This window comes from Sceloporus occidentalis, unplaced genomic scaffold, assembly GCF_023333645.1.
Source record: "Sceloporus occidentalis isolate IW3139 unplaced genomic scaffold, rSceOcc1.0.p SCAF_246, whole genome shotgun sequence".
Taxonomy (NCBI): domain Eukaryota; kingdom Metazoa; phylum Chordata; class Lepidosauria; order Squamata; family Phrynosomatidae; genus Sceloporus; species Sceloporus occidentalis.
Window position 1 is genome coordinate 947,183 of NW_028317226.1, and position 21,415 is coordinate 968,597.

Sequence of the window (21,415 nt, forward strand, 5' to 3'; positions counted from 1 at the left end):
CTGTGGTTATTAATATTGTTTAGTTAGTAAAAAGATCATTCACCAATAAGTAGTTTCAGTACTAATAAAAATGGCTATAATTATCTGTAAAGAAGAAAAAAAATCTGGCTACCTTCAAATGTCAGCATGAGCGAGTTTACTAAATGTTGCTTTAATTACCTTTATTGCAATGATTACATCAGAACTTTCGGGTGTGTTTTTTTTAGGTCTTATGACTTCTTTCCATTAGCGACACTCATATAATTAGATTACAGTTTAATGGGCTTTAAGAGTGAAGGTGGTGAGAGAAAGCTGGCTGCGAGACTCAGATTATAGCAGACCACGCTTGGTTTGCTTGCTGGCGTGGGCAGTGAAAAGTAGGAAGGCTGCTACATTTACAGATCAGACAGTCATACGCTGAACACAAGCATCAGATGGCAGTAATTAATTACAGCATTGGTTTTATCCGCGTGTGTGGGTTTTGTTTTACATCTTGCAAGTGGAAATTCAAATTCAGCGCATACATTATGTAGTAAAATTTGTATTTTATTTCTATACCAAATTATTATGCCAGTATATAGGAGTTTGTGTTAACACTTTGAGGGAGTCATCCCTAGTATTATACTGGTATTCTGATAAAGCCAGGTTCAGCAATATCCTTTTTTAGGAATTATATGTGACCGAGTGGTCCTTTTATTCATAATAAAAATATTATGAAAGACTCAGACATGTCTGTTGCTAATAATATATGCTCTTGAAAAGTTAGGAAGGAAAATGCATGTGAAGGTTTACTGGGTTAAAGGTTAGAGAAGACCATTTTTGGTTGAAATCGATGAAACTTAAATTACTTTTGCCCTGGTACTCCGGTAATTTGGGAACTGTGTATGCTGGAAAATGGGGTCTCATTACAAAGTTGGTAATTATCAATAATAATTCTAAAAAAAAACCAGGAGACTGACCTAAATTTCCAAAAAGTACCATTACTGTACTGTGGAGCCGATGGGGGATATTATATTTTGTTTTTTGCTAAGATAAAGAAAATCACCAAACATCATACACAATAGCAGCAAAGACATATAGCATGTTTGATGTCTGTTTTCAGAATCCCCAGAACAACAGATTTGTAAATAGCATTACAGAAGTGCATTCTTTTTATCATATTATGAAGCACACATACTGTATATAGACAGCCATCTATCAGTTAGCAATTTGCAGAAACATTGACCAACACTGGTTATAAGGAACATAGTAGTGGAAATATCCATTCTTACCTTTGGACACTCTCTTCTAGAACTTTTAGTTTTTTCTCATCCTCCTCACATTGCTTTCTTAATTCTTCCTCCTCTGCTGATCCAGTTGGGACTCCTTGAAGCAGCCATTTCTCTCTGAGTGATTTAGACTGAAAATAAATATGAATACTTTTGTAATTATCCTAATACTCCATTATATATAGTTAAAATATGATTATTCACAATATAACATACATGTGGGCTAGTGGCAGGGGTGTAACACAGGCCCCCGAGGTAGTGAAGGCCCTGAAGACTTCTTGGTACAAAAGTTGATCCTTTGTAACTCCTCCTGTTCTGCTGTTAGTTATGTCTGTAATATTTTATGTTATAGGATATACATGGTGTTTCTTAACATACCACTGACTCACATTATTAGAAAAATAAGTTGGCTCTTATTTTACACCTTTACATTTTCCAAGACACAGCCATTTAGTGGGCAGGATACCTATGTGCAGAGGGGTTGAAATGGGGTTGGGACTTAACGGGAAGATTAATGACTAGGAGATCTGGTCTTAGAGACACTTTTATGTGACTTTGTGATCTTTGGAGGCACAGGTCACTTTCCATCTGTGCCAATAATTAAGAGTTTACCATGGGAGTTTACCAAGAAGTTCAACAAGTACCCTAACAATGAAGAAGAAAGGGGAACTTGGAAGCACCCATTCAGTCAAAACTTCTCTGATCTGTCATCAATTGCTGGCATACTGGTTTATTTCACTACCATTTCACTACCATCACCATTATTCTCAAAATACCACATCCACAGTCATCTTGTTGCTATTCTCTATTTTATTAATAGAAGTCTTATCTCTTTCTAGTCCCCACTACTACCACACTATATCTGTATATCTCCCTCGTTACCTTCTTCTCCCCGTCTCTCATCCCAGGCACTTTTCACCTTCATTCTGTTTCTGACTTCCTACACTGTAAATACATGCTACATTCCTACTACTCTCCTCTTACCCTTGTTAAGGAAACCTACTTCACTTCCCTTATCTCCTCCCTGTCTCACAAGCCTAAACACCTCTTCAAGCTCATCGTTACCTTTGGTTTTCAATACCACCTGCACAACGATAACACCCAAATCTATCCTCTCCCTATCTCTCGCCCTCTGTCTTAGATCATGTAACTAACTGCCTTGCCTTTGTCTCTAACTGGATATCTGCACATTTCCTTGCATTATACACCCTAACTCCCTCTAGATTGTAAGCTCATTTGAGCAGGGCCCTTCTCACCATGTGCTGTTTACCCATTATACAGTGCTGTGGACCATGATGGCACTATATAAAACAATAAATAACTATTCATTTATCAAGAAATTGCAAGAATATTTTAACGGTGTTAACGTTGCAGGAGTATAATTAATTTGTGTTATCTACAATCTGGAAAGAATGTTCTCGTTATATGTGCTTACATAGTGCAAAGATTGTTTTTCAAAATAAATTAGTACTTAAGCCTTGAGCATTTTTCAGTTTGGTATGTTCCCTAGGTTTCGTTAACCCATATAAGTAAGGTTTACTTAAATTCAGGTAATAAGCCAGACACAGCTAGAAATGACTCCAAATTCTATCTATATAAACATTTTACATTTTAAATTGGCTAAACCCTGGGAAAATATTGGGGTGAAAACTGATTCCTCATGTCCTCATCCCAACTGCAACCACATCAGTCAAGACATTTCTGACATTACACTGTAGTTATCACGATCAGTCTAAATTTAGCAGCCTCATCCTATAATAAACAAAAATGTCCATCATATTGTTATATTGTTCTACACGGGCAACTGCACCTTGCTTTAACAAGGTACGCCTCACGTCTGCATCACCACACCATTCCATTCTGTTTGCATTTACACATGTTTGCATATATTGTAACATGCTTTCTTGCTCACATTGATTAAACCACAGGATGGCTATATAGCACTGAACTATGTTAGCAGGAAAGCATACAGTGATTGCTCCTTCTTGACTGCATTCTGGAGAAAAAAAGATCACCCTTATCAAACTCAAGATGTAATAAAATATAGATGCAAAAGTTAACCACATGGTTAACAGAGATGATTTCTTTAAGCCCCACTCCCCAGTGCTGATCATGGCTCTTACCTTCAGATGCTGCAGCTGGAGAATTTGGTCGTCGAGCTGCTGCCTTTTGTCCTCAATTGCAGCCTGTCGTTTTCTTTTTTCCTTAACAAGAGGAGAGAAAAAAATGAAAAAATGCACGTATACTGTTTTTCCGTTCACTAACTGAGATACAACATGCACTAGCTGTACTGTTAATTAAAAAGCAAAGAGAGGTGTGATAACATGGTATCGTCAGGACTGGCTGCTGTCATCGGCAATGTAGAGATCCACCCGCTCATGGGTTTAGAAACAGCTGCTACAGTCACAATTTCTCAGTTTAAAGGGCCATTGATATTATTAGTTTTGCAAGCTAATTCAGCATCTTTTCAAATAATTGTTTTCCTAAACATTTTAATAATATTTACATTCCACTGCGCGTATGCAGTTTTCAGATATCATTGATGGCTTTGGCTAATTTTTCTCTTGCCCCAAAGGATAAGGCCAGGGAGGTTGCACTCAGGTATGAAGGGAGGCTGAAGTCAAAATGGGTTACAGGTTGCATAAAATGGGTACCATAGTAAAACACCTAGTGCCGCTGGGAGCTTCAGGGTTGCCAGATTACCACATTTGAGCATGTTGAAGACATAATATGATGCCACAAAACTAGTTCATCATTATAGACCAAACTTGGGTCCATGAACTCAAACACAGACCTCACTCATCACCATTGTTGTGTACTGCTGGATGGTGAGTAGTGTAAAGGAGAGAGGACAAAGACCTCACACCTCTGCCAATTACACAATTAAGAGGTTGAGACCTAAGGTGGCCCTGTAATGGTACCTTGTCTACAGTTCCACTGAGTCTCTGTTCAGCTTTTGGTAGAAGGTAGTACTTCAATCTCCAGGCCAGTTTGTGCACACTTTCACAAACATTTTATTTGTTCAGAGGATATACAGCATGTACAAACCCTTTCCCACAAGTACTGTGATTGCTACATTATTTTGCTCCATAGGCACCATGGATTTACCCCCCAACATGGAAACTACTTCATTATTCACTTGTGACTCTACTTTATAGAATTAGGGCACTGAAGTCTCCCGAGAAGGGCCATACTGGCTAACAGAGGAGGTCATGTGGAGGGAGTGGCCTCCAATATAGTGTTTCAAGTGGACTACTAAACTCTGTTTACTTTCAATAGAGCAGAAGTAGGGCTTATTGCTGATCAAAAAATGTTAAGTTCCCACAAGGGCTAAAAAAATTGTTTAGTATTTATTATTGACACAACCCGAACATTTTTGAGATTCTAATGTTTCCTTGTAGTGTAGGAACTGAAGTCCCAGTAGATACGGTCATTACTGGGTTTCTTTAAAAAGCTTTGGTTTGTGTTCTATTACATATAAAATGTTTTGTTACCTATGTGCTTGGAGAAAGAATAAAAATATTAGGTTTAGGTAGTTGGCAACAATCTATATTTGAGGGCAGACTTTCTATTCCTGCTTGAGCAGTATTTTAGCATTTAGTTAGAAAGCCTCTAATGTAAAACAGTACTGTTTTACTCATGTTTCTATATTTCTACATGATGCAAGAAGTGGCATAATTTGATCTTCTAAACCACCAGGAATTGTAAATGCACAAAATGTGGCACTTACTTAGGAAGGGGACAAAATACCATTAATTCCTTCACAATCAGACATGCCAGTGTACCCTCACCAACAAAGAATGTATATTAAAGTACTTTGTAAGTACCTTAATATGCATTCTGCAACCTGTTAAATACATAAATAAATGCCCTCTACATGGTCCCATTTATGCTTGAAACAGCCAATCATTGAAACTAATGGGAGGGCTTCCTGTGTAGAAGAATAAGGGGGATCTCGTAAAACCCTCCTTTTTATTAATATTTTGTGTATCTTCATCAAGGATAATTAAACACAATTCAATTTTATATTACAAGTAAATTCTGGAAGAAGAATAATGAATAAATTTACATTCAGCCATGCCACATGCATTCCAAGCTAAATTCTTGGATAAATATGTTTATTTTACAGGCCATCAGTAGATCTGGCCTGTTGCACTGGAGCTCATACCTCTGAATATGTACCCAAAAGGTCTGCATGTAATTAAAGTTTCCATTTAAATGAACACATAAGGCAGCTACACATGACAGCAGGACAGCAGGACAGTGTACAGAGGATGGACTATTCTCAGACAGTCTTTTAGTAGAAGTGGAGTGGAATGGAAATATATGGAAAGTAAACATGGCCAAATAATAGCCAACAGCTAATTTAAAACCTTTTAGATTTTACGCTTTGAATACCTCATAACGCGCCATGGGAGTTTTATTCAAACAATATAACTATATATGGATGGGTATACCTCCCTGCCACATGACATGCTCACTAGATGAATCAAGACATCATTCAGCATCAGAGATTTATTACTTTGAATACCCATAAACAAAACACCCAGCAAGACGAGCTAAAAAAATCCCTTTCGGCAACAGCAAAGGACTATGAAACAACAGATCTTTATCATCCCTGCACATCAATGATGGAATCGTGACTTGACCTGACAATATAAGCTGCAAGAAATGGATTTCGTAAATAAATGTATATTGTGAATGGCAGATTAAGGCTGTGAATAGTAATGATCTAAATCCAAATCATTTAAAGTGCCATGTCTGCAAAAAAACTGTACTCCATTGTCACATTAACCATAAATCAATAGTACCAAAGACAAAATCCTTAATCAGTCACATTTATGTAAACAATGCTATATTTATATATAATGGTAATATATCAGCATCAAACTTATCAATCATCTCATAATGTAACAAGTTCAAGAAGGATTCTAAAGGTGCAGATTTATACACCTATATAGAAAGTAGCATGTGGACTTCAATACTTTTCTTGTATTTGATATGTGACAAATGCCATGATGTCATTATCATATGGACCTAAGTAGGCTGAACAACAAAGTAACTGTGGGATATCTTCTTAGTGATTTTGTCTGATCTCAGTGGATTAAATTATTTACACATGACTATATTTTGATTTATGTTCATTTATGCTGTGTAAAAGATATGCAATATGCAACATACAACAACACAGTCGGGGTAAAAATAAAATGGATCTTCAGTACTAGTAGCACTTATTACAATCAGAGACAGGCACCCAGACACTAACAACAATTAACAATCATTGATATAATTATCATTACTTTCTGCTGTCATTGCAAAGAATAATTTCATTTGTCTCCTGCATGGACTCCACAAGACCTCTGAAGGTGTGCTGTGGTATCTGGCACCAAGACGTTACCAGAAGATACTTGAAGTCCTGTAAGTTGCAAGGTGGGGCTTCCATGGATGCATCCTGGTGCCATATGTTCTCTAGGTAAGCGACGCACACGCACCCGGCCATCCACGTGATGTAAAAAGAAATTGTGATTCATCAGACCAGGCCACCTACTTTCATTGCTCCGTGGACCAGTTCTTACGCTCACAGGCCCATTGTAGGCACTTTCGGCAGTGGACAGGGGTTACCATGTGCACCCTGACTGGTCTGTGGCTACGCAACCCCATACACAACAAACTGCGATGCACCTTGTGTTCTGACACCTTTCTATTAGAACCATCAGCAATTTGAGCTAGAGTAGCTCTGTTGGATTTGACCACACGGGGCATTCTTCGTCCCCCACGTGTATCAGTAAGCCTTGGCCACCCATGACCCTGTGGTTGGTTCACCACTTTTCCTTTCTTGGACCACTGCAGACCGGGAACACCCCACAAGAGCTGCAGTTTTGTAGATGCTCTGACCCAGTCGTCTAGCCATCACAATTTGGCCCTTGTCAAAGTCGCTCAGATCTTTAAGCTAGCCCATTTCCCTGCTTCTAACACAATAACTTTGATGATGAAATGTTCACTTGCTGCCTAATATATCCCACACGGTGTCAGTAGTCATAATGATATGGCTGATTGCTGTATACTTTAAAGTAAATAATCTTGCAAACTTATTGTTATCTTTATTATCAGTAAGATAACTGTGACATATGTATATACATCAGATTCCAACTTTAGCAAGGGTTTTAGAATCTAAATTAAACTTATTTGGATCTAGTTGTGGTCATTGAGGAGGAGCATTGTCCTTTCCATCTTCTTTACCGATATGTCTTAATGGATGCCAATGTTGTTGTCAAAATCTTAAATGGTAACTTGTTTCCCAAACAATCCTTTCTTTTTATACAATTTTTAATTTCTCTATTACTATAAGCAAAAATATCATGCAAGCTTATTTTTTCCCCTCTTCTGTATTGTTTTACATTTGCCAGAGGAAATGCTGTTATCAAAGAGGCTAGCATGCCTTTGAGAAGAACAACCGTCCTATACAGACAGACTGCAATTTCAGTAAAATGAGGTCTAGTAGTGGTGTAGACAAAGGGGCCCTGTTCCTCTCCTTAAATTAAACACATCTGGATTTCAGCTGTGCTAAATTCTTCTAAATCAGCACCCCAGACAGAAAGAAATCCAATAGTGCTCTTGAATTCACTCTTATGATGCGTAGGAATGCTTAGCAAGCCCGTGGATTTTCTAGAGAAACTGGTCAAAATAATTCAGTTTAAAGTGCCAGCACTCATATTATTACTTTAATAATGGTATTTTTACTTATACATTCCGAAAGATTTTGTCCTCTAGCAGTTGGATTGTTATTATTGGTTATAAATTATTTTTGTTGACCTGTATAGGTTTTATTTCATTTCATAGCTTACTAATCAACATGGGTGTCATATGTGCCGCCACTTAAAAAAAAAACCACATACATATAATCACATGCAGGGGAAGGCGAAGCGGGGGGGGGCAACTGAATCTAAATTAAGCGGCCAGGGCCGTCTATAATGCGGTGCACACCGAGATGCGATTGCGGTCGATGCGGTTGTGAGTTTTAAAATCATTAAGTGGCCAGCGTGCCTGCACCGTGCGGCCCAGTGCCTCAGTGAGGCTCTTTGTCCCACCCCTTTGTAGAGGCGATGTGCCGCTCAAGGGGGCGGGCTCACACGGAACAGCTCCTCGTGACGAGAAGAACATGTCGGAGGAGAGCAGTCTGCAGGGAAGGAAGCCGGCAAAAAAATAAGTATTAAAAAAATTGTTGGGGTGATAGGTGTAAGGGGGGTGTGCCTTGGGACAACAATTAAATACAAAAAGGGGGTGGCTGGGGGGTATAAGTACACAACAGGGTGGTTGGGGCATCACATAAATCAATACACAAAGGGGGGTGGGTGGCTGGGGGCAATACACATGGGTACATTAACCAGTAAAAAGGGAGCATCAATACACAAGGGAGGGGGACTGGCTAGGGACATCTCTTAAATCAATACACAAGGGTGGTTGGGAAATGCACAAAGGGAGGTGGCTGGGGGCACAAATGCACATGGGGCACAACACACGGATGTTGGGGGGATACATTAAAACCAGAGGGGGACCTGGCTGGGGCATCAATACACAAGGGGGAAACACACAAAAAACAAACCAGTGTGGAAAGCATTTTTTATGCTTTGTGTAGATTAACCCATACTGATGTGGGTGTTGGTGTGGCAGAGCCTGTCCTGGTGTGTGTGTGTTTGGATGTCGGAATGGCAGAGCCTGTCCTGGTGTGTGTGTGTGTGTGTGTGTGTGTTTGGTGTGTCGGTGTGATAGAGCCTGTCCTGGTGTGTGTGTGTTTGGTGTGTCTGTGTGGCAGAGCCTGTCCTGGTGTGCCGGTGTGGCAGAGCCTGTCCTGGTGTGTGTGTGTGTTTGGTATGCCGGTGTGGCAGAGCCTGTCCTGGTGTGTGTGTTTGGTGTATCGGTGTGGCAGAGCCTGTCCTGGTGTGTGTTTGGTGTGTCGGTGTTGCAGAGCCTGTCCTGGTATGTGTGTTTGGGTGTCAGTGTGGCATATCCTGTCCTGGTGTGTGTGGGTGTGGGTGTCGGTGTGTCAGAGCGTGGTCTGGTGTGTGTGTGTGTGTATGTTTGGGTGTTGGTGTGGCAGAGCCTGTCCTGGTGTGTGTTTGTTTGGGTGTCGTTGTGGCAGAGCCTGGACTAGTGTGTGTGTTTGGGTGTCAGTGTGGCAGAGCCTGTCCTGGTGTGTGTGTCTGGTGTGCCCGTGTGGCAGAGCCTGTCCTGGTGTGTACTTGGCCCTCTGTTTCCTGGCACTTTACTTTCTGTAGGAATAAATTGAACTATTAAATGTTTAGGTATCCAGAGATAAAATGCCCTACTGAATTTGTAGTCACTTCAGTGGACAAAACTTTCTAGGCCCAGAAACCAGTGGGAGGAAAAGTAAAGGTTTTCTGTTATTTACTCTTTTTAAATTTGCGTATTTTATTAAAAAGAATTAGTGGCACTAAATTGTGGCTTCAGACGTCCCGTGTATGATGATTTTTTTTTTTAAGCATACTAATTACTCCCAATCCCATCACATTACATCAATATGCGTTAGAAAATCAGGAAAAGATGGGCATGGATGGTGGGCTGATTCGGCGGTGCAACGGGCCACTTGACTAGACTTGCCCCCAGGCCTTAGGCTGCCAGCCCTCCCCTGGAAAACGCCAACCATCCGTTATATGGAAGCCAGACAATGCAGGGGAAAAAAGTGTCTACGGATAAAGTAAACTTAGTGTCACTGCCAGTTTCCATGGTAATGTGTTAATGAAACGTGCCTTCACATAGACAGCTGATCTATAGCTAGATTAGTTTGCCGGCACAGAAGAAAAATCAATCTACACACAGTCCAACTGTAAAAATAAATACATGTACATGCACATAAATTTATATAAATACTTATGTCTATAAACCTATCACTTCAACAATGACACCAACAAAAAAACAATATTGGGGCTGATTAGACATTCAACCAGCAACATATAATATCACAAAGTACAGTAATCAAATCTGTGACCCACAAAAGCATGGTCATGCAGGACAAAAAAAGTCACTGTATTTCTAGATTGTGTTACTTTAGTACTGTAGTTTGGGGTAGCCGTATTAGTCCAGTGTATAAGAATGCAAAAAAACTGAATCAAAACTTCTTATAACCTGTGTTTTTTTTTGTGTTTTTTTTTCTCTTCTCTCTCCTACACGCTTACCCCTGCTCCCCCCCTAGCCTTATCTGTGCAGTATATGCCACTATTTACTATTTACGACCCTCTTAGTTTTTTGTCTGCAAATTCTCTACCGTGTTGTTTTAACCCCTGTTTTAACCCTGTATCAGAACATGTACTGGTCAGTTTTAAACTGTGTTTTTCACTTGCTTGGTCAGAAATGCTTTTGACTTGATAAAGGGAGGACTCCCGAAAGCTTGTCTATTATTTTAAATACTGTTAGTCCAATAAAAAAGGTATTACAAGATTCTGCAACATTCAGTTTTGTTACTTTAGTATAATTTTATTTCAAGACACGGAGGCTCATATTGTGCATTTAACCCTTTCTTTACTCCAACAGCAGCAAAGAAAAACTATACAACATTGGTAGAAAAAAGTAAATAACCATAAGATACACAATAACTCCTCCCACATCGTCATCATGGCCATATAAAGGGAAGCACTGTCCACACTCCTCCTCTTTCTTTGCTGCTCCAAAAGCAGATAAGTATATTTCAGTGTTTCTATATCTACTTCATTTACTGTGTCAGTTATTGGTGCTTTATATTGTACTTAATCGGCTCTTGCTGATCATTTTATTGTTTTACGATTGTTTCCCTGCTCCTCTCGCGGGTCTATTCCCTCCCACGTTATTCTTTCCTTTCGTCTTCCCCTGTCCCTTACGTTTTTTCCTGGCTCATTCCCCGCGCGGTTCTGCTTACGCGTGGTTCGCCAGCTGGTTTACCTTGCCTCCGCCCCGGCTGTCGCGGCGCTTCTCCCTCGCGTGCCGGCGGTGGAGTCAGCTGTTGCGGCGGCAGCGAGCACTTGCTCGCTTCTCCGCTCGCTCGTTTCTGGTGCCGCGGCTGGTTTCTCTATTAGCCGCGGCCATCTTAATTCATTCGTCCGTTTTTCGCCGCGTCACGCCTATTCGCGGGGCGTTGCGGCTGACGGCTTCGCGCGCTTCTGCCCCAGGCTCCTCCCCTCATTATCGCGGGTGCCATTTTTGTCTGTACCCGCGGGTGATAGGAGCCTTGGGAGAGAAGCGGTTGGTCTTTTTCGGCTATTTTCTACGTTTGAGAGTTAGAATACTCTTCTTTCTCTCCTTTCTGGCTTGGTTTTACAGTTACACGTTTCTGTTTCTTTGGGATTTCTTCTGTTGTTGTTTGCAGCCTATTTCTGTTGCTCTTCCTTCAGGGGCATATCCCTATATCTATTCATATTATGGCTGGTAATGGTTCTCCCTCTGGGGATCTCTCTGATCAGGATGCTCCTGTGAGAGAAGGTTTGAACTCTGGTTTTGACCCATTAAGAGATTTAAATAATTCGGTTTCTCGGGCTATTGCCTCAGCAATGAATTCAATGACCTCGGCATTATCTTCATCCCTGGCCCAGGCTTTTCATAAGTCTTTTGCTGGTTCGGCCCTGGCCCCAGAACAATCTTTTGGTTCGGCCCCTATAGCTCATGAGGGCAAGAAAGCGGCATGTAAGTCACGTCATACGCGTGCGTCAGCCTCCAGAACATCTATGACTGATGGTACTAGACCCATCCTGGAAGGCGCTATCTCAAAGCGCAAGAGAGCCCTTACTCGCCGGGCAGAACGGGCGAGGAAATGGAGGTGTGCTAGGGCACAATCCTCAAGCGCGTCCGACTCTGATGCAGGGTCACCTGAGGAGGCTTGGTATGGGTCTGACTCTGACTCTGATTCATCGGTGACAGGTCAGACCGCGGACGACACGGCTCTCCCTTCTGAAACCCCTGCTCCTGCAGAGGGTCCCCAGACTGCCCCTTCCTCTAAGACCTCGGAACCCTTGGTTCTGGATCAGTTTGGGGAGCCGTTCTTTGACCCCGAGGGTTTACATCACCCCCGCTCTGCCGAGTGGGTACCCTCTGACCATGTGGCCCGTTATTTGCAGGCCAGAGTCCGCAAGCTGAGTAAAAATTCGCGAAATAAATTACGCGCCGAGTGTCCCAGGCCTATTGTCCCGGGTAAGGTTTGTGAGACGCCCGTCGTGGACCCTAAAATGGTCCAGTTTTTATCTAAATCTGGATGGAACCCCCGTAAAGGTCTAGAGTCTGCCTTGAGGGCCACCCAGGACAAACACCTTGACATTTTTAGTCCTCTGACCAAAATGTTCCAGCTCATTGAGGACTGGCTGGAATCAGGTACCCCTCCGGACCCTATGGTCCTCAGAGGCTGGATGCAGAGGGCCATATGTATTGCGGGAAATACTATCTCTTCTCTCTCCATCGAACGTCGTAAGGCCATCTTGTTTAAGATAGAGCCCAAGTTGTCCAACCTTGCCCTTACTGAGATGGGGAGTGAAGCTCAAGGAATGCTTTTCGGAGACTCATTTATTAAAGACCTGGGTCGTTTTGTGGGAGCTTTTACTGCTTTAGACAAGGCGCAAACATCCATGCGCAAGGTTTTCCATCAACGGGTCTCTCCCAGGGCCGGCAGATTCAGGGGTCGTCTGTCCGGCCGTTCCTCCCAAGGCTCAGCTCACACGGGCCGAGGCTCCTATTCGTACTACTCGTCCCAGCGAGCTCCCTTCCAGACCTTTTCCGGTGGCAGGTCTCCCTTCTTCCCGCAGCGAGGTCGCCCTTGGAGGGCTAGAGGACAACGCGGTGCGCAGTTCACCCGCAGACCCACTGGTAAGCCTTCCTTTCATTACCCATTCTTCCCGGTATCCTGTGGGGGGCAGACTCACCCATTTTTTACAGGTCTGGCAGTCGATAACCTCCGATTCGTGGGTGATTCATACCGTGCGCGGCTACGTGATCGATTTGGTAAGCCTTCCACCTCTGCAGCTCTTTCCCATGCCTTTCCATTTTTCCCGACAGGACTCCAAGCTTGTAGACCTAGAGATATCCTCCCTGGCGGAGAAACGAGCGATAGAGCGTGCTCCTCCAGACGCTCCGGGCTTCACCAGCAAAATTTTTCTGGTTCGCAAAAAGGGAGGTGGTCTTAGACCGGTAATCAACCTCCGCCGTCTAAATTTTCACGTTCGTTACAGGCACTTCAAGATGGAGGGGATTCATCTCCTCAGAGACCTGCTGCTGACGGACGATTGGATGGCCAAGATCGACCTCAAAGACGCCTACCTCACGGTTCCGATAGCGAAGGAATCCAGGAATCTTCTGCGTTTCCGTTGGCGCAATGTGTCCTGGCGGTTCACCTGCCTACCATTCGGGCTGTCTTCTGCTCCTTGGTGCTTCACCAAGCTGCTCAAGCCGGTGGTGGCTCTGCTGCGCTCCCGGGGCGTCCGCCTTATCATCTATCTGGACGACATGCTCCTTTTGGCGCAGGACAAGAGCGTGCTGCGCTTACACACCCGATGGACGCTGGCCCTGATCCAAAGCCTTGGGTTTCTCATCAACTGGGAGAAATCCCGTCTCATCCCGTCCCAACGTCTGGAGTTTCTCGGCTTTGTCATTCCATCAAGAAGGAACTCCGCAGGGTCCTTCGTCTTCGCACGATTTCCATACGTCACCTGGCCAGGATAATTGGCCTGTTGTCCACCTCCATCCAAGCAATCTTCCCTGCTCCGCTTCACTACAGGGCAATGCAGCGCCTGAAGATCAACCATCTGCGCCTGGGAGCGTCCTACGCGGATTCAGTCACTCTGGACCCGCCGACGGTGGGCGAATTGCGTTGGTGGTTGGCCAACATCTCGGCCTGGAATGGCAAGGCGATTTTCGGAATCCTACCAGAGATGTCCATCGAGTCCGACGCCAGTTTACACGGTTGGGGTGCGAGATGTGGGGCGACGTCCACAGGAGGTCCGTGGTCTCAGCTGGAGGTTGGTCTACACATCAACTGTCTGGAACTCCTGGCGGGCTCGTTTGCTATCAGGAGTTTTTCCAAGTCCTGTATCAACACCTGCATCAGATTGCGCATGGACAACGTGTCTGCGGTTCGGTACATCAACTGCCTAGGGGGGACTCGATCGCCCATTTTGGCAGAGTTGGCCAAGGACCTTTGGTCTTTTTGCTTGGACCGGAATATCATGGTCCAGGCGGAGTACATCCCTGGTCTTTCCAATACGGTGGCGGATTGGAATTCGCGTTATCTTTCGGATGCCAGCGATTGGACTCTAGAGGGCCAGGTTTTTTCATCTCTTATGGCCTTGTGGGGTCCGCTCCACATCGATTTATTTGCCTCTCGACTGAACTCTCGTCTCCCGCTTTTTTACAGCTGGCGTCCAGACCCAGACGCCCTGGCCGTCGACGCCTTCCTTCAGGATTGGTCCGCGGGACGCCTCTACGCTTTCCCACCATTTGCGATGATTTCCAGGACGCTTCTCCAGATTCGGCGTCAGCAGGCGTCAGTGGTTCTCGTGGTTCCCTTCTGGCCATCCCAGCCATGGTTCCCCAGTCTTTTGGACCTGGTGGTTGCGGTTCCTCGAGTGTTGCACTCCCAGTCTCAGCTTCTTCGGGATCCTTTCGGGTCCCCGCACCCCCTGATTCTGGACGGCAGTCTGTCTCTCCTGGCGTGTTTGGTTTCCGGGGTTCCTGGTTGCTCCCAGGCCTTTCGGACTCAGCTCGGCAGCTCCTGGCAGGAGCTTGGTCGCCAGGCACTCACAGATCTTACCGTGCAGCCTGGAAGGCTTGGGCTTCTTAGTGCATGGGACGGGATCTGGATCCCTTTTCAGCTCCTTTAACCGCTGTTGTTCAATTTCTCACCTCTCTTTTTGATTCAGGTCGCGCCTATAGGACCATCAATTTATATCGCTCGGCCATTTCTGCTGCTCATTTCGGGTTTGACAGTGTTCCGGTGGGTAAGCATGCCGTGATCTGTCACCTGCTTAAGGGGATTCGGCTTTCTAGACCTCCTCTGCCGAAGTACTCGTCCACCTGGGATGTTAACTTGGTTCTTAACCTCTTTCTCGCTTGGCCCTCTAACCCTGCCCTCTCCTTAAGGCAGTTATCGGCTAAATTGGCCATGCTTTTGTGCCTTATCTCTTGCAAACGTGTTTCGGATGTGCGTGCTTTAGATTGGAACGCTAGGTCCTATGTCCCTGAAGGTGTTCGTTTCGACATTTCACGTCGTACCAAGACGGCGATTAAGACGGTCACTTACCCGGCTTTCCCGTCCAACCCTTCGTTATGCCCGGTTTCTTGCCTTCAGGAGTATGAACGGCGCACCTCTCCCTTCCGGACGTCGGATTCCCCTCAGCTTTTCCTGTCTTTCCGCCATCCTCATCTTCCTATCTCCTCGGCCTCCCTTTCTCGCTGGATTAAGTGGGTGATGGCTCTAGCGGGCCTGAATCTCTCCAGGTTTGGGGCGCATTCCACTAGAAGTGCTGCTGCCTCCAAAGTTTTAGAGTTGGGGGGCCGTTTGGAGGACATTCTCCGTTCGGCGGACTGGTCTAGGGAGTCTACCTTCAAGGAGTTCTATTTCAAGCCTATTGAGCATGTGTTTTCTTCGGTGGTTTCTCAGCTTTAAACTTGCACAATATGAGCCTCCGTGTCTTGAAATAAAATTATAAGATTTTACTAAAACATGACGTAAAGTCATGATTTTATGAAAGACACGGAGGCGATTATTGTCCCTCCCTTGGGTTTGTTTCTGTTTATTTTGCATCTTTTTATTTTCCCTCCCGTCTAGGTGGTGCTGTTGGTGGGTATTCCGGTCTTTCCGGTTTGCTTTGGTTACTGTTTCCTGGTGTCATTCTTTATTTTCTCACCTGTCTTTATTGCGTTAATATTGCCCTTTGCATTTTTACATTCCTGTGGCTTTGTGTCTGGTCTCATGCGCCTGTTCTTTGTACTATGGTCATTGTGACTTGGTTGGTTCTAATGCGCTCCACATTCTCTGTTCCTATTTTTCAGGCTGATTCCTGAACCCTTTTTTGGGTCCCTACAGTTCTGGTGCTCGGTCCTTCTCTACGTGCCGGTGCTTGATGTTCTCCGTTGATTTGGTGGTTTCCACGTTGGACTCACCGCGGTTTTTCGCTGGTTTTGGGAGACTGGTCCTCGTCGCAGCCAAGAAAGAGGAGGAGTGTGGACAGTGCTTCCCTTTATATGGCCATGATGACGATGTGGGAGGAGTTATTGTGTATCTTATGGTTATTTACTTTTTTCTACCAATGTTGTATAGTTTTTCTTTGCTGCTGTTGGAGTAAAGAAAGGGTTAAATGCACAATAATCGCCTCCGTGTCTTTCATAAAATCATGACTTTACGTCATGTTTTAGTAAAATCTTATAATTATATGGCATAAATATAACCACCATCTTATGTCTGCCTACCCTGCGACATGATCGGTACGGTCACTTACACAGCCTTTGTCTCCAATTTTTATGCATATGCCATCACATCTGTTGGATACATTTCCTAGGATATTTATGAATAGCTTAATTTGTCCTGAAAAAACCCCACATAGGCTTCAGTATTATAACTAAGGTAAACCCACAAAAATTGTCTTGGCCTGCAGGGCCCACCAAACCAAAAATGATCCCAGAAGTCAAAGGGCTAAATCTCCTTTCTCCAGCATGGAGCTTCATACAGTCAAACCGGGTCCTATGCTGGGTGCCTTTGCACCACATCATATGCCAGGAATCAAGAAGTCAGGGACATCAACACTTAGGTCACAGGCGTATGCCATTGGGGGAGTATGAGCCTACTAAAGTTATACTAGATAGTGAAGTGCTAAGATTTGATAAAAGTCCCATGGCTATTTAGATAAATTCTAATGTGCTTTAAATATTTCTCCATTTCGTAGTCATTTGGCTCCTAAATCAATATTGTATTCTTGCTTTGGGCTGTAGCCCAGGATCTTTTAAAAAACAAGATTTCCATGTTCTGAGCTGCTGAAAAAGAGCAACATACTGTAATTACAAGAAAGAACACCATAGGGATATGGGTACCCAAGAGGGAATCTCCCTCTTAAAGAGGGACACTCTATTCAGGGCCGGACTGGGACTGAAAAGCAGCCCTGGAAAAATTTGGAGACCACCCCATATAGTTTATCTCACGGTGAAGCTCTTATACCCACACGCACCCCTTATAAATACCCGCGTCACACTATGTGCAATTCTTTTTATCTCATTATTTGTATTAAAATGCCAGAAAGCAAAAGTGTTAAAAGGCCCTAATAAATTAAATACATTACACATAATAGGATCAAAACATTTACTACTGCGAACATTGTTAGATGAAAGAGTTCCATTTTATTTAGTGGAACAAAACACTGATCACATTATTCTTCACGATATTCTGGTAAGAAACTTTTATTTCTTTATTAATTCATGTAGACTATTTTTTTCCATATTTAATAAAAGCTATGATTGAGACATATTTGGTTTTTATTTCCTTTCATTTGACAACCTACCCCCGAGTTATGCACCTCTGCCCCCAGGCTTGCCACTCTGCCCCCCTGATATGCCTTCTAACCCCCTATATGCCACTCTGCCTCCAGAAATGCCTTATACCCCCTATATGCCACTCTGCCTCCCTGATATGCTTTATACCCTCTCTTTATACCCTCACTCTGCATCCAGAAATGCCTTATACCCCTATATGCCACTCTGTCCCATGATATGCCTTCTAACCCCCTATATGCCACTCTGCCACATAGGGGGTTAAAAGGCATATCATGGGACAGAGTGGCATATAGGGGGGTATAAGGCATTTCTGGAGGCAGAGTGGCATAAAGGGGGTTAAAAGGCATATCATGGGGCACTCTGCCTACAGAAAAGCCTTATGCCCCCTATATGCCACTCTGCCTCCCCAATATGCTTTATACCCTCCTATATGCCCCTCTGCCCCATGACATCCCTTTTAACTCCCTTTATGCCACTCTGCCTCCAGATATGCCGTTGACCCCCTATATGTCACTCTGCATCCAAAAATGCCTTATACCCCTATATGCCACTCTGGCATATAGGGGGTTAAAAGGCATATCATGGGACAGAGTGGCATATAGGGGGGTATAAGGCATTTCTGGAGGCAGAGTTGCATAAAGGGGGTTAAAAGGCATATCATGGGGCACTCTGCCTCCAGAAAAGCCTTATACCCCCCTATATGCCACTCTGCCTCCCTGATATGCCTCAACCCTCCTATATGCCACTCTGTCCCATGATATGCCTTCTAACCCCCTATATGCCACTCTGCCATATAGGAGGTTAAAAGGCATATCATGGGACATTTTTGTTTACTTTATATGGCAAGCCGATCCAGCTTGCCATATTAAATAAAAAATAATATATGCCACTCTGTCCCATGATATGCCTTCTAACCCCCTATATGCCACTCTGCCATATAGGGGGTTAAAAGGCATATCATGGGACAGAGTGGCATATAGGGGGTATAAGGCCTTTCTGGAGGCAGAGTGGCATGAAGGGGGTTAAAAGGCATATCATGGGGCACTCTGCCTCCAGAAAAGCCTTATGCCCCCTATATGCCACTCTGCCTCCCCGATATGCTTTATACCCTCCTATATGCTCCTCTGCCCCATGATATACCTTTAAACCCCCTTTATCCCACTCTGCCTCCAGATATGCCTTTTGACCCCCTATATGTCACTCTGCATCCAGAAATGCCTTATACCCCTATATGCAACTCTGGCATATAGGGGGTTAAAAGGCATATCATGGGACAGAGTGGCATATAGGGGGGTATAAGGCATTTCCGGAGGCAGAGTGGCATATAGGGGGACACACTTACATACACACACATGCCGATTTTTTTTGTTTTTAACAAATACAAAAAACATTATACAGTACAAAAAATACATTATTTTACTCACCTTCTACTTGTCTTGACTTCCTGGTAGCTGCACACTGTTCTCCTCTATGCTGACAGGACGCCACTGACCTGACATCCGGTGCTGCAGCAGTCTGAGTGCGAGGGGGCGGAGCTTCCACCCCTCACGCTGCTCCCATCACTATGCGGCCATCAGACTGCTGGGAATGTAATCTAAACGGCCGGTGCGTGCTGATGCCGCCGGCCGGAGCTACCTTAACACTTTTTTTTTTATTTATATGGTAAGCTGGATCGGCTTGCCATATAAAGTAAAAAAAAAGTATTAAAGCAGAGCCGGCCGGCGGCATCAGCACGCACCGGCCGTTCAGATTACATTCCCAGCAATCTGATGGCCGCATAGTGATGGGAGCAGCGTGAGGGGTGAAAGGTCAGTGCGAGGGGGCGGAGCTTTCACCCCTCACACTGCTCCCATCACTAGACGGCCATCGCACACGGCTGCTGGGTGCTGATGCCGGCCGGCCGCATCAGCACCCAGCGGCCGCTTTGGTTAGATTTCGGGAAGCCTGGGGGGCAATTGCCCCCCTGCCCAGCCCGCCCCTGGCACCGAGGGAGGCGTTCATTGCCATTTGCAGCCGCTCAGCGGCTGTCTTCATGGTAAGTCTGCCGGCCGCCCAGCCCACGGACCTTCCGGCCCACCGGGAAATTTCCCGGTATCCCGGTGGGCCAGTCCGGCCCTGACTCTATTTAAGGTCCACCTGTATTGTATCCTGGGTCCTATAATAGTAACCTGAATATTTTGTTTTGGAATGTTCTTGGCTGGCTTTCAATGAATAATTATGAAATTGAACAAGTTCAATTTATTATTATTATCTTTTATTTATATAGCGCCAACAGTTTACGCAGCGCTTAATACAATACATATATTCAAGGGGTGTGACAAGACGAGAACTGACAGACTAAGACAAAACGATACATTAGGTGGAGAGAGCCCTGCTCGCAAGCTTACAATCTTGAGATTCAAGTACCATCAAAATCCCAGGATATTACTGCTGTCTGTGTGCTTAGCTATGTATCAGTTTCTGGTATTCTAACGACCATAATTTGAACACTGCAGAGAATGCGATATGCGAAAGGTACTTCAGAGGCTTTAGGTATCTAAAACAGCCACCCATATATGTATATATATGACTGAATATACTTTTATAGTAACATGACATATGTAATAGCTAGATAATTTGTGTTGAAAAATAACAGTTTGGTAAATCTTCATGGCCTAAGGTACGTACAAAAATGCATGCTATTTTCAGTTACTGATTGAGCAGGGACGTGACAGCCCATAACATGCACATTAGGGCATGCTATACAATTCCGATAAATACACATCATGATTTTAGAATCATTTCTTGTAGTTTGGGATGGTATGAGTCAATTTATTGGCACAGTGCCGACAGCAAGTAGGGTATTTTTCAGTTTAATTTACATGAATGTATTTCTCTGGAGCCCCTGGTGTGATATATTGCTTAGAATTCTTATCTGCTGAGTATACCAAAAAAATTAGAAAGCTATCAGAATACTTATTAAAGTGCTGTCATAAATGTTATCTGCTAGAGACAGAAAGGGACATAGCACTTCAAAACTTGTTGCAGTCATACTCCTCAACAGTCCCTGTTTTCCCAAGACTGTACTAATTTTCAGGCACTCCATTGCAGCCCCCATTTTACCTCATCACAACAGTATGGCTATTTGGAATAGGTGGAATTACCACCCCATCTCTCCATCTACAGGCCCAATGCCCACTTTCGGGCCACCCCTCTTGCCATAATCCTCACACAGGTGCCCTGATTTATCTATACGTCCCTATGCAGTACTGGTTTTTCCCCTAGTTCATTTTAGAGACTGGAATAGATGAGAACCATACCTAGGAACTTTCTGGCTACCTTGCAGGATGTTGGTAGGATGTACCGCTAATGTCATTGGGCGGCCCTCCTGGTGTTGCAGGAGGTCACATGCTATTTTTAATGGCGGAAGTAGGCCGGGAGTGAGGTGTGCTGCAACACAGCTACCACAACCTGAAGACCTGGCGTTTCACCTGAAGTCTCCAGTCAAAAACTGGAGAGTTCCCAGGTATGCTGACAACTGAAGGACATCAATGCAACCCAGTTTGAGTTTCTCATGTCTTATTGTATCTTCAACATCAGCTATCAAGCATGGAACCTAGGTCTGTGCCATTATTAATAATGACTCACAACAGGCTGACCTGTTATCTCTTGTTTTA

The 21,415-nt window shown here is 44.1% G+C and overlaps 1 protein-coding gene across 1 annotated transcript in view; it reads right to left on the minus strand.

Moving 5' to 3' along the window:
• Nucleotides 1-8,408, minus strand: part of LOC149276133 (paralemmin-1-like) — a 38,455-nt gene extending 30,047 nt beyond the window's left edge. The window contains exons 1-3 of the mRNA XM_089503870.1: nt 8,232-8,408; nt 3,371-3,451; nt 1,251-1,378 (exon numbers count right to left, since the gene is read on the minus strand). Coding sequence (XP_089359996.1) covers nt 1,251-1,378; nt 3,371-3,451; nt 8,232-8,408 — 386 coding nt within the window. The remainder of the gene's footprint in view (nt 1-1,250; nt 1,379-3,370; nt 3,452-8,231) is intronic.
• Nucleotides 8,409-21,415: the final 13,007 nt, after the last annotated feature.